Below are 13,793 nucleotides of genomic sequence, written 5' to 3'. Positions count from 1 at the left end.
TTCAATCCTTGCTCTTGTTTATCAATGAGAAAAGGATAAGAAAGGTCAGTGCCAACACCTCACTGCTGCATGAGATGAACACCCCTGATGGCATCTCATCTCTATCTAACAATATGGGTGGAAAGCAAACCGCGATGTCAAAAATTTGCAATTTTACTAGATGTTGCTGAATTTTATACTGAGACACACACATGATTCTGGTACATCATTCTTGATACATCAAGAGAAGAGTGTGGTGAACCTAATCTCCACAAATTGGAACCATTTTGTTGCAGTTGATTCCTTATGACCCCTGTGACATCAAAGCCCAAATGAACATCTCATCTTCTTTCGAGTCTCAAGGGCTCGCAATGTACCGCTTGTAACTTACAATGACAGTTGCAAATTGCATTGTGCACCTGTGCCTTGTGAATTATTACTTTACATTCCCAAGACCAGCTGTACAGGCTTTGCAAATGCAAATACCATTGTGCATCAAGCAGGAGTATTTTTTTTACTTGGCATAATGTGTTTCCTATCAGAATTGACCAGACTAGAGTTGTTTGGAAGCCGGGGAAGTTCTCTACAGTCTTACACCTTGCCATTTCCCAAGATCTTTCAGTTGCAAAATAACAAATATCTGATCTATCAAAACTACTAATGGGTTTTCATTCACCAAACAATTGCTGCTCCTGTAGGGAATCGTTCAAGGTATGTTTATTTACTTGCACAGTTTGCATGGGTGAGTGTTTTCTGGCAAAGAGTACATTTTTGAGAATATGAAACAGGCTCTCATTTTCATTTGAAGGAGGTTTCCAGTTTAATGAGGATCTGCAGTTGGATCTTAAGTGAGAGACATTGTATCCTATAATTTGTTTTCTCTATTAGCAACCTTCTCGCTAGCCATTATCCACTGGCCGGTTGCCGCTGAAGCTCTCTGCCATGATATCATATGATCTGTGCTGATGACATCTCATGTTATTTTATTAGGTGGAGCTTGTGGAGGAGACGCGACAGCTGGACTCGGTGTACTTCAGAAAGCTGCAGGCTCTGTATGAAGAGAGCACATCCAAGAAAGATGAGGTACCAAAGTGCTTTCTAACATTAACAAACCTACTCCTGACTTAGGCAATTAACTCTTTTGTGGTTTACCAATATGTAAACAGAGCTGCTTTTGGTCTCTCTAAACCGCATTGCTTGCCTAGAGCTGAATTAATTTCTATGCTGAATCACTCTGCTGCCATTAAATTGTTTACTGTGAGAGGAGTTACTTTAAGCTGTGATGTAGCTCATGGTGGTAGAGCAAGTCTCCACAAGCGCTATAGCCATTGGTCACACTGGTCCACACTTTTATCTGCACACTTAGCTTTGTCTAAAAAGTTAGTTCCTTTCGGTTATTGCACCTGCTTCAGCAAACCTCATGAGACCTGCAGTTTATTTGGCTAACTGCAGCCTTTAGTTCAATGTAGTTAATAACTATGAATGCATAGTACATTTGCTGCAGACTTTGCAACATTTAGAAATTGAGATCTCATTGTCCAGCAAATTGGAGAAGATAAAATGTTTTCACTTATCCTTCTGAAACCAGATGTGTCTGCGATTAACTAATCCAGAGAATGCTCATGGAACAAAACATACTTAAGTTTTATTTAATTCTTCATAGTATGATCATGTTAAGAGTTTCCACAGCATTGTTGTGGGGCAAAGCATGCCCAACCATACATAAATACACACACACACACATACATATTCAATGAAAAAACCAGAGGTTACAGGGACGTTATAATTAGGCTCAGATTTAATTTGTACAAATCCAACTTGTGAACTCACATAATACATCACTCATGACATGGTCAGTGACATCACTGATGACATTTTAAATGACATTACTGATGACATCATCCAGTGAGTGTAAGAGTTTTCTAAGAGTTTATGATTGTTAAACATATAAACTAACCTACTACACAAGTTAAATTAATATACTAGGTGCACTACTACTAAGTGATACTGCTTCTAACATATATTATGTGAGTGGCTATGTGACTGTGTATCATTGTATGTATGGCTGTGTGAGTGGCTGTATGGGTGTATACGTGGGTGTTTGAGTAGCTGTGTGGGTGAGTGAGTTACTGTGTGAGTGACAGTATTGAGTGAGTGGGTGTGTCTGGTTGTATGGGTGAGTGAGTGGCAGTGTAAGTAGCTCTATGGGTGGGTAAGTGGGTGTGTAAGTGTAGGAGGCTTGCTTAGTATATGGTGCACACTTATTTAAGTGATCGAAAAACCAAACAAGGGCTTTGTCTCACCTCAGAAAGGCAGAGTCGATAAACTTAAACAACCAAAACAAAAAGCCAATACTGAGTCCTACTATACAGGGAAGCCTTTGTGACCAACAAAAAAACCAGAATTTTTAGTCAAGAAATTTGATTAAATCCATCAAATTGTATTTATTTTCTTTTCAAAAGTTCAAAAAGACAACATACAGTTTGTTTCAATAAATATGTGTGAACCCTAAAAATCCATAGAAAAACAGACGTAAGCAAAAGTCACATAAAATAAATAAAATCAGACATTCTCTTTCATACTTGACATCTGAGACATAACCTGACTCATCTAACATTCACATTGACATACACACTTACACTCTCCCAAGAGAACAGACACAAGACAAAAAAAGAAGACAAAATTGGAACCTATGTCGAGGAATTGGAGTAATTTCACTTATGAATCATAAAAAGGCTATGCAGGGATGGAACTGACTTGAAATGTTATCCCGCATTCACAATATTAAGGGTACACTTTTGTTCAAACAATTAATAATATATTTCCATTTTGACATAGGATATCACATTAACAAAGGTCGACGCGTTTCGAACCGGACCCTTTGTCCGATTCTCATCAGGACCATAAAGGAAATCTGCAAAAGGAAAGAAAACATTCCCTTACAATCGAGGAACTAATTCAGTTTTTCAATGATGGCATTTACACACCTCACACAAGCGCTCTGAGCCCCCTACCTTAGTATTCCAAGGCTCATTTCACTCAAATGGATAGAAAAGTGTGGATCTATGGACAAGACATATCATAGTGTCAGTGACAGATTAATATGTGTTTGTTAGTAGCCTCCATAAGGTTCGTCATGGTCAAGGGAATTCGTATTACCTGCAGGGCATTGAATCGTGGCTGGCGTGAAGCAGTTTGTAGATCGTGGCACTGGGTGGTAAGATGCCAGGCGGGGTCACACATGGGGTGAGTAAAAAGGTTCAGCTCTAAGACACAGTCATAGAAAATACTAAATACGGAGCATCAAAGTCCTAGTTTGTGTGGGAAGGCAGTATCGGGGACCTAGTTTGTTTCAAGAGAATACCTTAAATGGCGGTCGTTGAACTGAGGTTTTATTTGCAGGTCAGGGGAAGCTGTGCTGATTGCGTCTTGAGCTCGGCATTGATAGTCTGGCAATGAATGTTTACGCTGTCCTATTAGAGATAAGTGGGTAGAAATAAATACATGTACCCGGTAGATTGGACAGGGCAATCGATGGTTATGCGAGCCACCAAACTAACCTGAAGACAGGGATTCAGTCTGAACTAGCTCATCCCGCGGCGCAGTCTGGCGGAGCGAGGTCATCCCCCGGAAATGCTTGTGTGCCTGCTGGGGCATGGGAGTTAATCAAATCCGGTCGCGGGGTCATGTGATCGCGGAGGGTGCCTGGGATTCGTAGTTCATTGAGATGTTAGACAGTGTCGTGTTCTAAAACATTTTATGTTAGTAATGACCTGACTTTCCTACAGTTGGAGGCTCAGCTCACATGTAAACAATGAGGTGTGGGGCACGGTTAGACATTCTAGAGTCCTCGCGGGATCTCTGAGAGTTCATTGAGCCCGTTTGTGACTGTATTAAATCTCATAATGAGATGCGCTTCACGTTGGCTAAGTCTAGCTTCAATGTCACCTCCTCTAATGTCAACTTCTCAACAGTCGCACTCTCACTGTAGGTAACGGGAGGGCTAGTTGGTCCCCTTTCGAGCCAAGGGGGCTTCATCCCCCTAACAGAAGTGCGCCAGGAGGCGCGTTTGAAGAGTGGTGCAGAAAGGGTCAGGCCCTCTGGCGACTTGCTGTTCCGTTTTTTGTCGTAGCCCCCCCCCCCCAACCCCTCCCCTCCCCCCCTCCCCTTCCTGGGCCGATTCCAGCCCTGGGGAACCCATCACTCGGGGCCTGACTTCTTTTTAAAAAAATACATATCAATACTAGGGGAGGGTGGCCGCGCGGGCCGCGACCCCATTCCAAAAATGCCTGGCCCAGCGGGATGTAGTCCTCGGGGCCAAAATCGGCCAAGGCAAGAGGGAATACATAGTACCCCTTCCCTAAAAAAAATTACATTGAAAATAAATGCCTGGAAACTCGCTGGACGCTCTACCCACTTTCTCCACCAATCTGCAAATGAACCCGCTGGCGTGCTGCTGGTTGGGTGACAAAATCCCCATATCGCCAGAGGGTCCTAGGAGGCCAAGCCCTCCTGCTACCTCTCTCCAGTAAATCTCACATGGCGGTCTCTAAAGAGATCTTTAGAGTCCTTAGTAGATGACTTCAGATAGTCAGGTCCAGCCTAGAGAGGGTCATAATGTTTTCAATTCCCCTGAGTGAGTGTTTTAGTTTTGGACACATTTAATTTGAGAAGGCTCAGTGGCATCCACAACTGCTTGGAGGCAACTGACGATTTTTGAGTTTCTATTGTCTTTTGGATTTTCCAGTTTAAAACTAATTATGTTTCATCTGTGTAGTTTTTGCAGGTGAGCTGAACTTTCTTGATCATTGCAGATAATGACTTCATGTAGATGTTGAAAAGCATGGGTGAGCCTTTAGGGATTCCTCTTTTTATGATGTAGGATTTGGATGAGAAGGAAGGATTATGGAAGACAGTTGTTCTGTATTATATTTAATATAACAATACAAGGTTTGGTTTGATCAAGCCAACAATTATTTGTTTAATTTGAAACAACTCTTTCCTTAGGGTGCTTCTCCTGGTGCCATTTTCCTGCCTCCACCGGACAATATTAAAGAGCCAAACCTTTGGGAACAGGTTCCTGTGGAATATCGCAATTACAATCTCAGCTTTTTGATCAATCACAGGCTGGAGCTGGAGCATTTCCGTACATTTTTGGATGACCATTTTGCAAGGTAAAGGATGTGTTGCTAATAATAGTTTACTCATTTAAACAAGCATTTGCATTGCAATAGGTCTCGCATTAGGAAAGTTTGAGCTATTGGTATTGTAAATGACACATTTCTTATTAATTTTTATTTTGAAAATAGCTAAATTAATATCTTTGTCATTTACAATGCCAATAGTTATAACATTTGCAAATGTGACACCTATAGCATTTATAATGCAATATGTGTTGTATTTACGTGACTTACATGTATTGATATTACAAATAACAATGGTTTTTAATTTTCTTTTAATAATTAATTCTTAAATAAAAGTTATTGTAATTTATAATGGCAATAGCTTAAACTTTTGTAAATAACTCTTTTGAAGATTATGTTCAGTGTATTTTATTGTGACGAAAATCCAAGAACAGAAATGAAATATTAACGTCTTTTTGTTACATTTGTAATACACCTTAAAACATTGAGAGAACATATTTGAACCAGTTGTTATTGAATGGTTACACAGATTGATGCTGTGGTGGCGCCGAGTGATGTTGTGATGCGAACGAGTGATGCTGTGGCGTCCAATGATGCTGTGGTAACGCATAGTGATGTTGTGGTGCCCCTGAGTGATGCTGTGGTGCCCCTGAGTGATGCTGTGGTGGAGCTGAGTGATGCTGTATGCTATGCTATGTTTTGCTATCCTATGTTTTGTTATGCTATGCTTTGCTATCCTATGCTTTGATTTGTTATGCTATGCTTTTTTTTGTTAGGCTATGTTTTGTTATGCTATGCTATGTTTTGCTATGCTATGGTTTGTTATACAATGCTATGTTTTTTTATGATATGGTATTTTTGTTGTGTTCCATTTTGCTATGCTATGTTTTGTTGTGTTTGGTATGCTATGTCTTGGTGTGCTATTATATGTTTTGTTTTGCTATGCTATTTTTTGTTAAGCTATGCTATGTTTTGTTGTGTTTTGCTATGTTTTGGTATGCTATGTGTTGTGTTTTGTTATGCTATGTTATGTTATGCTATGCAATGTTTTGTTGTGTTTGATTATGCTATGCTCGGTTTTGCTATGATATGTTTTGTTATGCTATATTTTGTTATGCTATGCTTTGTTATGCTATGCTATGCTTTGTTATGCTATGCTAAGCTTTGTTTTGTTCTGCTATGCTGTGTTTTGTTAGGCTATGCTATGTTTTGTTGTGTTGTTTTGCTATGCTATGTTGTTTTGCTATGCTATGTTTTGTTATGTATGCTATGTTTTGTTATACGATGCTTTGTTGTTTTGCTATTTTTTGTTATGCTATGTTTTTTTTGCTATGCTTTGTTATGCTGTTTTATCTTATGCTATGTTTTTTGGTGTTTTGTTATGCTATGTTTTGTTGTGTTTTGCTGTGCTATGCTTTGTTATGCTATGCTATGTTTTGTTATGCTATGCTATGTTTTGTTATGCTATGCTTTGTTGTGTTTTGTTATGCTATGTTATGTTATGCTATGTTTTGTTATGTATGCTATGTTTTGTTGTGTTTTGTTATACTATGCTTTGTTGTGTGTTGCTATGTTTTGTAATGCAATGCTTTGTTTTGTTATGCTATGTTTTATCTTATGCTATGTTTTGTTGTGTTTTGTTATGCTATGCTGTTTTGCTATGCTTTGTTGTTTTGTTATGCTATATTTTGTTGTGTTTTGTTATGCTATGCTATGTTGTGTTTTGCTATGCTAAGTCTTGTTTTGTTATGCTAGGTTTTGTTTTGCTATCCTTTGTTTTGTTATGCTATGCTGTGTTTTGTTATGATATGCTATGTTTTGTTATGCTATGCTTTGTTATGCTATGCTGGTGAGGGTGAGTGAGGGTGTGTGAGGGTGAGGCTGGGCGAGGGTGTGTGAGGGTGAGGGTGTGTGAGGGTGAGAGTGTTGTGAAGGTGAGGGGGTATGAGGGTGAGGGTGTGGGGTGTGAGGGTGATGGTGTGCGAGGGTGAGGGGTGTGAGGGTGAGGGGGTGTGAGGGTGAGGGTGAGTGAGGGGGTGTGAGGGGGTGAGGGGGTGTGGGTGTGAGAGGGTGTGGGGGTGAGTGAGGGTGTGTGAGGGTGAGTGAAGGTGTGTGAGGATGTGTGAGGGGTAGATGTTAAATACGCATATGCCAGCTGCTGTGTCTTCATAAACCATTTGTTACTGCTCAACTGGAATTTCCATACACGGCGTCCATCTGTACAAATATGGCTGCAGTATGTCAGACTTTGGGGAGGAAGGGGGGGAAGAGGGTCTGCAAAGACTATTAACATCATAAATATGTCATAAATTGTTCATGAAACCTTAATCCCCATCGGCTTTTGGAATACTATTTAACAAATTATGTTTTTAGGCTGTGGCGCAGTTCCTTCTAATAGTTCTGGTTAGGAAAGTTCCAGTAAAGGCTCCAAAACAACGTAGCAAAAAAAATACAGTGTTTGATCCCAAATGAACAGCGAACTGTTTTCTTAACGTGGCGGCTGCTGACACCTCGAGATCCGAGGCGTTTAATAGAACGACAATGCATTTGCAGATATTTCCCCACAGTCTTTGAGTAAAATAACTGCGGGCTGTTGATACGGCGCACAGCCTGCGAGGGAAAAGCAGGCGGCACACTCTGAACTGAATGAGCAACGCATCGGGGCACCGCCACATCCTATTCCGCGCCTGGATGCTCCTTTGAGCCACCGGCGGCCAAGCATATTTTCTACAACAATAAAGGACATACACGTATGATAGATAGGACATCAGAAAAGGCACATGTCGAGGGGCGTGGCTTGGACGCCGGGAAGATGGCGGCATAACCCGATTGCTCCTCCAAGCAGGATCACTCCATGACTGCGGGAACTGTCTTCCCGGGTGTTTCCATCGTCTCTGAAGGGAGAATCTGAAACCGGAGTGTCGCCCCCGTCTGCGTAGCAAGTTTGGTCCAACTACGTGACCGGAGGGAGAAGCGAGCTACTATTTCGTTTCAACCGCCAGTGGGTGTGGAAATGACAGAGCTCGGCGGCGGCAGCTAATGCGGCGTAGCCCCGGAGTAACGGACCATCGCGAGCATCGGTTGTGGCGGACCTCATCAAAGTCGGAAGCGAGGCCCTGACTCGACACCACACATCAATAAAACAGCAAGTACACAGTCAAATTGACAAACTGAATTGTATAGCGGCGGCGAAAGTCGAAAAATCGGCAAGACAGTGTTAATGGCGCGAAATCTCCTTCGCAAAATGGCGGCGCGAAACGCTACTCTCTGCCAGCTATCCCAACCATAAACTGCTCTCACGAGCATGTAACCTATTACATTTGCGTCTGCTGGCTAACGCTTTGTGTCATTTAATGATTGATCTAACAAATAAAGGTCACTGAAAGCCAGTGAAGTGAATTACGAGCCTTTGATCTCAGAAGCTGTTGTGCAAGCGCTCGGTGGCTAGGATCGGCGAGAAATACGTTGAGAAGCCTAAATAGCTGCCCATAGGCTTATGAATACTGCTACACTACACTATATTGTGTGAACTGCGGAAGGTCACATGCAAAACCATTAAGTTACTCAACGTGGTACAGTGACCATGCTACATGGATGAACGCTCTAGTTGATGTTTGCAAGATAGCAATTGTGTCCCTGCCAATTAGAGCGCCAGTGCTAATCGTTGTTAATAAGGTGTGTTTCTACATCCCGAGGAGGCGTTTGCAAGCAGTGAATAATGTGGTAAGCACCCCTAATTGAGCGCGAGAATTGATCAACTGCGCAACGCTAATAAAACGAGTGGCTGGAGATCCTGCCTAACGTAAGAGTATCACAGACTCAAATATCTTCATATCTTCATATCCTCTCAACCTCTTCTCCTCAAAATGGGGGATAAAGATAATGGGAAAAAGCGCTTGAAAGCAGACCCACCACTTCCACTTGCACCTTTCAAAGGGAAGAAGGAATTTGGCGAGGCAATGGAACCGATTCTAAACAGACTAGAGGAAGTCAAAGACCTTGCCAAATCCACTAAAGAAGAAGTTGTTGCGGTCAGACAGGACATTAGGAATATCAACTCTAGGCTGGCAGAAACTGAGAGTAGAATAAGCAAACTAGAGGACCCTGAGAATAAAACCTGCGGAGCCATTAAAAATCTCACCCTTAGCTCTGATCACTTTTCCAGGAAGCTGTCAGATTTGGAGGACAGAAATAGGAGGGGGAACCTGAGAATTTTTGATATTCCGGAGAATTCAGAGGACTCCCACGGCACATGCGAAGCCTTTCTCGAACAATGGTTCACACGGGCCACAAACCTCACTTTTGCCCAACCACTGGAGTTCGACAGGGCTCATAGAGTCCCCGGAAGACTGACCAAGGATCAAAGAGGCCCAAGAGCTATTATATGTAAACCCCTGAGGTTCCAACACGTCGAACAGATTCTTACATTTGTCCGTAAACACAACCATGTTCTATGGAAGGTCACAAAATATACATTTCGCAAGACTATCGCAAAGAGACCATGGACATTAGGAAAGCTTTCCTTGCATTGAGACCACAACTGAAAGCATTGGGTCATCAATATGGATTCATCGCCCCTGCGAGATTTAAGGTGACAATCAACGGTGCAACCCATGTTTTCTCCGATCCTCAAAAACTTAGACGCCTAATATACGATCAAGATGACGGAACCATGGAAACTACCTCCCCGGAATTGGTGGGGGCGACGACTTCTGGCTACAAATGACCAGCTACCAGGAGTCCCTTAGACTCCATATCAACTATGTTTCAGCGTGATCCTTGTACGCTCTGTTCTTTACCCTCACACAGCTGCCCGCGTCTGTGTTATGGTTCTTGTCTTTGATTTGATACACCTAAGCTATTGTACTCATGCTGTATCTCTCCACCTCTAAAGTTCTGCTCGGTTCTCCATTCGTTGTTCAATGCTCTAAGTTTACATGAAAGTTACACATGTTAGTGACCTATTGTATGGTCTGCCTGTATGTTGTCCAGATCTATCTGCCATTTACAAATGGTCTTTCTATACAGCCTAGTGATAAGATCGAATTGCTGGTTCAGTAATATGATACAACTTATCTGCAATTTAATCTCTCTTGTTCAGCTATGTTAATACTGTTCCTAAAAGCAATTAGACACAGTGAGCTGCTTGGAGGCGGTCTCGTGGTCGTTCCCGAGTCGCCATGTTCGTTGTTCACATTTGGGGTGGGAGGGGAGGGCTGAAGGGGAGGATGGAGGGGGGGGGGGGTCCAGGGTCAGGGGATGGAGGGGATTTGCTGTTCATTGTTTTTAGCTACAATTTCTTTATTTTTTGCGATACTCTTGGCTGTGTTTCACGAATCTGCTGATGCTCTTGCATACTCTGTTACCAAGATCTATGTACTCTTACAGGTGCGCCACGTACACACAATCCACCCGCTAATACAGCTCGGAAAGCCTCAAGTAATTACTGTACTTATTGTAGTTATAGCTTTGTCAGAGATATTCAAGCTAGAAACCGATTTCCCAATATGGGGCTCCTCAGAAGTGATGTCCCATGTGCAGCAGGTGTCAATCTCTGCTTCCAAGGTTTTAAGTCTGCTACATGATGGCTACCGCCATTGACACGCCCATGGGTTCAACGAGGGTAGGAGGTCTCAAAATCCTCTCATTAAACGTAAAGGGCCTAAACCAACCGGTTAAAAGGCAGAAAATCTTAGACTACTTACGAAGACAGAAAGGAGACATTGCCCTCCTACAAGAAACGAAACTAGAGGCTAAACACTTCCACACACTACGTAACAAATTCTACACAGAACTGATAGGATCTGAAGCCATCGCCAAGAAAAATGGGGTCGTAATGCTGATAGCAAAAAAGGACAACATAGATATTGTTTCTTCCTCAACGGACTCGAAGGGTAGATGGGTGACTGCCAAACTGATTAAAGATGACACTGAATTCTATGTTACAAACGTATATGCACCTAACTCATATGAACCCTCTTTTTGGTCAGGTTTAACGAAACAATTGGACACCATTCCGGATACAGCGACCCATGTTCCCGCTGGTGACTTCAACCTACAGCTAGACCCCACTCTAGACAGAGATTCTAAGTGTAATTTCCGACCCAACAAAGCCCATAAAGAATTTACCAAGCTCTGTAACAGATTCACAATGATAGAGACAGGGAGACTGCAAAACCCTGTTGGTAGGGACTATTCTTTTTACTCTCCACTACACGATTCTTTTTCCCGAATCGATTATTTATTCATCACCAAAAATGCTATAGCCAGGATTGAACACACAAGTATTGAACCGATGGTAGTCTCAGACCACTCTTGTATCTCGCTCACTATAACCAATATAAAACCAATGCTACGTCAATCAATGTGGTGACTTAATGATGACATACTCAGTGATGAGAAAAATAGGGACACCGTAGAAACAGCCATTAAAGAATATTGTTAGTAAACAAAAAAGGTGATACCACTGATTCCATTAGATGGGAAGCTCTTAAGAGCACCATCAGGGGACTCTTAATAAAAATAACGTCTGCTGCAAACAAGAACCATAATGCTGCACTATTAAAAATTAGAACAAGACATATCACATCTTCAAACTGAGTACCTACATGACAGATCTGCTGCAACGCTTAACAAACTAACGAACCAGAAATACACCTACAATACATTAATAAGTGAAAGAGCAGGTATTTGGTTGAACAGTAAGAAGAGGTTTAAAATATGCAAATCTAACAAGGCAGGAAAAGGGCTAGCAGCGTACCTTAAATTTAAAATACAAAAAAACATAATCAACTCCCTGATAGACGAAGAAGGTAAACCCAATTCAGACCCCCTCAAAATAGCAAAATTGTTTAAAGAGTTTTATGAGAAACTTTATGCCAGGAATGACAGGGTGGAGATGGAGAAGGTGGGACACTACCTCGGGAAATGTGACCTACCGGCACTTGCTGAGGTGGAGCGCGAATCACTTAATAAGCCGATGTCTGAACTGGAGGTCTCAAACGCGATAAAGTCACTTAAATGTGGGAAAGCCCCAGGACCGGATGGATTTACGGCAAGGTTTTATAAATGTTTTTCTAACTCACTCACGTCACCAATTTTAGACATGTTCCATGAAATAGGCGAGACAGGGGAAGCCACAGGAACTTTAGCCGAAGCAGTCATAGCCGTTATCCCTAAAGAAGGGAAAGATCCTAAGCTCCCCAAAAATTATAGACCTATTTCGTTAATTAATCTGGACTGTAATCTTCTGGCCTCAATACTTGCTCAACGACTTCAGAAAGTCCTTCCTTCACTCGTACACCCCTCACAAGCCGGCTTCCTTAAAAACAGGCTATCAAGTGACAATACTAGAATACTAGCTCATGTTATCGAAAAGGCAAGATTTCTATTAACACCTACTGCGACGGTAACACTTGATGCAGAGAAAGCATTTGATAAGGTAGACTGGTCATATTTAGAATCTGTCCTGCACAGGTTCGGCTTGAGTCCCTTTTTCATAAAAATGGTGATGTCACTTTATGCCTGCCCTAAGGCAAGAGTAAGAGCGGGAGGAGCCTTTTCGTCTTCATTCAAATTACAACAGGGCACTAGGCAGGGTTGCCCCTTGTCCCCTTCTCTGTTCTTGTTGGCGATTGAGCCTTTTCTTTATAAAATCCGCAACAATGATAGCATTCCAGGGATTCCCTTTGGTGACTGCATTATCAAACTCACAGCGTATGCTGATGATGTCTTAGTGCTCACCGAGAAAGCTGATGAAGCGATGCCTGCTCTATTATCCACCATACAGGAATTTTCAGAGGTATCGGGCTACTCCCTGAACAAAGATAAAACTGAGGTCAAGTTGTTAAATAATATGGGAGGTAAAGAAATTCTAGGGGACTCTGGGCTTACCTGGCAGCCAAAGAGCTTTAAATACCTAGGATTAGAATTCGAAAAAGACCTGATCACAACCCTGAAAATCAGTGAAGAACTACTTCTTAAGAAAGTTAACAAACTTCTAGACGGATGGTCACCAAAATATCTTTCGTGGTGGGGAAGAGCGGAGACATTAAAGATGATGATTACTCCCCTAATTAACTACTTAGCAAGTATGCTCCCAATGACCTTTTCAGAAGACTTTTTAAATAAGATTAACAAATTATTCAATACGTTCTTGTGGCAGGGGAAAAGACCTAGGGTAGCTATGAAAAAACTACAATTGGCTAAATCACAGGGTGGAATAGGCCTTCCCAACTTTAAGAACTATCAAACGGCCTTTTTATGTAAACAGGGGGTATACTGGTTGGTTGAACCCAAGGGTTACACACCACTATGGATTGACATAGAGAAATCCATCATAGGCAATGCCCCTCTCCTGACGATACTGACCATGGACCTGTCACACCTTGCGCATTCCAAATACATTCTGCTTAACACCAGAAGAGCCCTCCTTAGATTATACCAAACACACAAAACTGGCTTGCAGATAAAAAAGATGACCTCTTCATCCCTATGGCATAATCCTTCCATCAAGATCAATGGGGAGACACCCTTCTGGGAGCACTGGTCATCCGGGGGTATCAACTTGGTCTCGGACTTATACGTTGGCCACCTACCTCTACCGTACTCCACGATCCAAAGTAAATATAGCATTCAACCAATAGACTTCTACGCCTTCCTGAAGCTAAA

The 13,793-nt window shown here is 42.1% G+C and overlaps 1 protein-coding gene across 1 annotated transcript in view; it reads left to right on the top strand.

Moving 5' to 3' along the window:
* RGS22 (regulator of G protein signaling 22) overlaps positions 1–13,793 on the top strand; it is a 1,820,811-nt gene that overhangs the window by 1,029,505 nt on the left and 777,513 nt on the right. The window contains exons 16-17 of the mRNA XM_086966055.1: positions 970–1,062; positions 4,987–5,153. Coding sequence (XP_086822181.1) covers positions 970–1,062; positions 4,987–5,153 — 260 coding nt within the window. The remainder of the gene's footprint in view (positions 1–969; positions 1,063–4,986; positions 5,154–13,793) is intronic.

This window comes from Lissotriton vulgaris, chromosome 4_1 (assembly GCF_964263255.1).
Source record: "Lissotriton vulgaris chromosome 4_1, aLisVul1.2, whole genome shotgun sequence".
In the NCBI taxonomy this organism is placed as follows: Eukaryota; Metazoa; Chordata; class Amphibia; order Caudata; family Salamandridae; genus Lissotriton; species Lissotriton vulgaris.
Note: the sequence above shows the minus strand (reverse complement) of the source record. Positions and strands in the feature narration are given on the sequence as shown.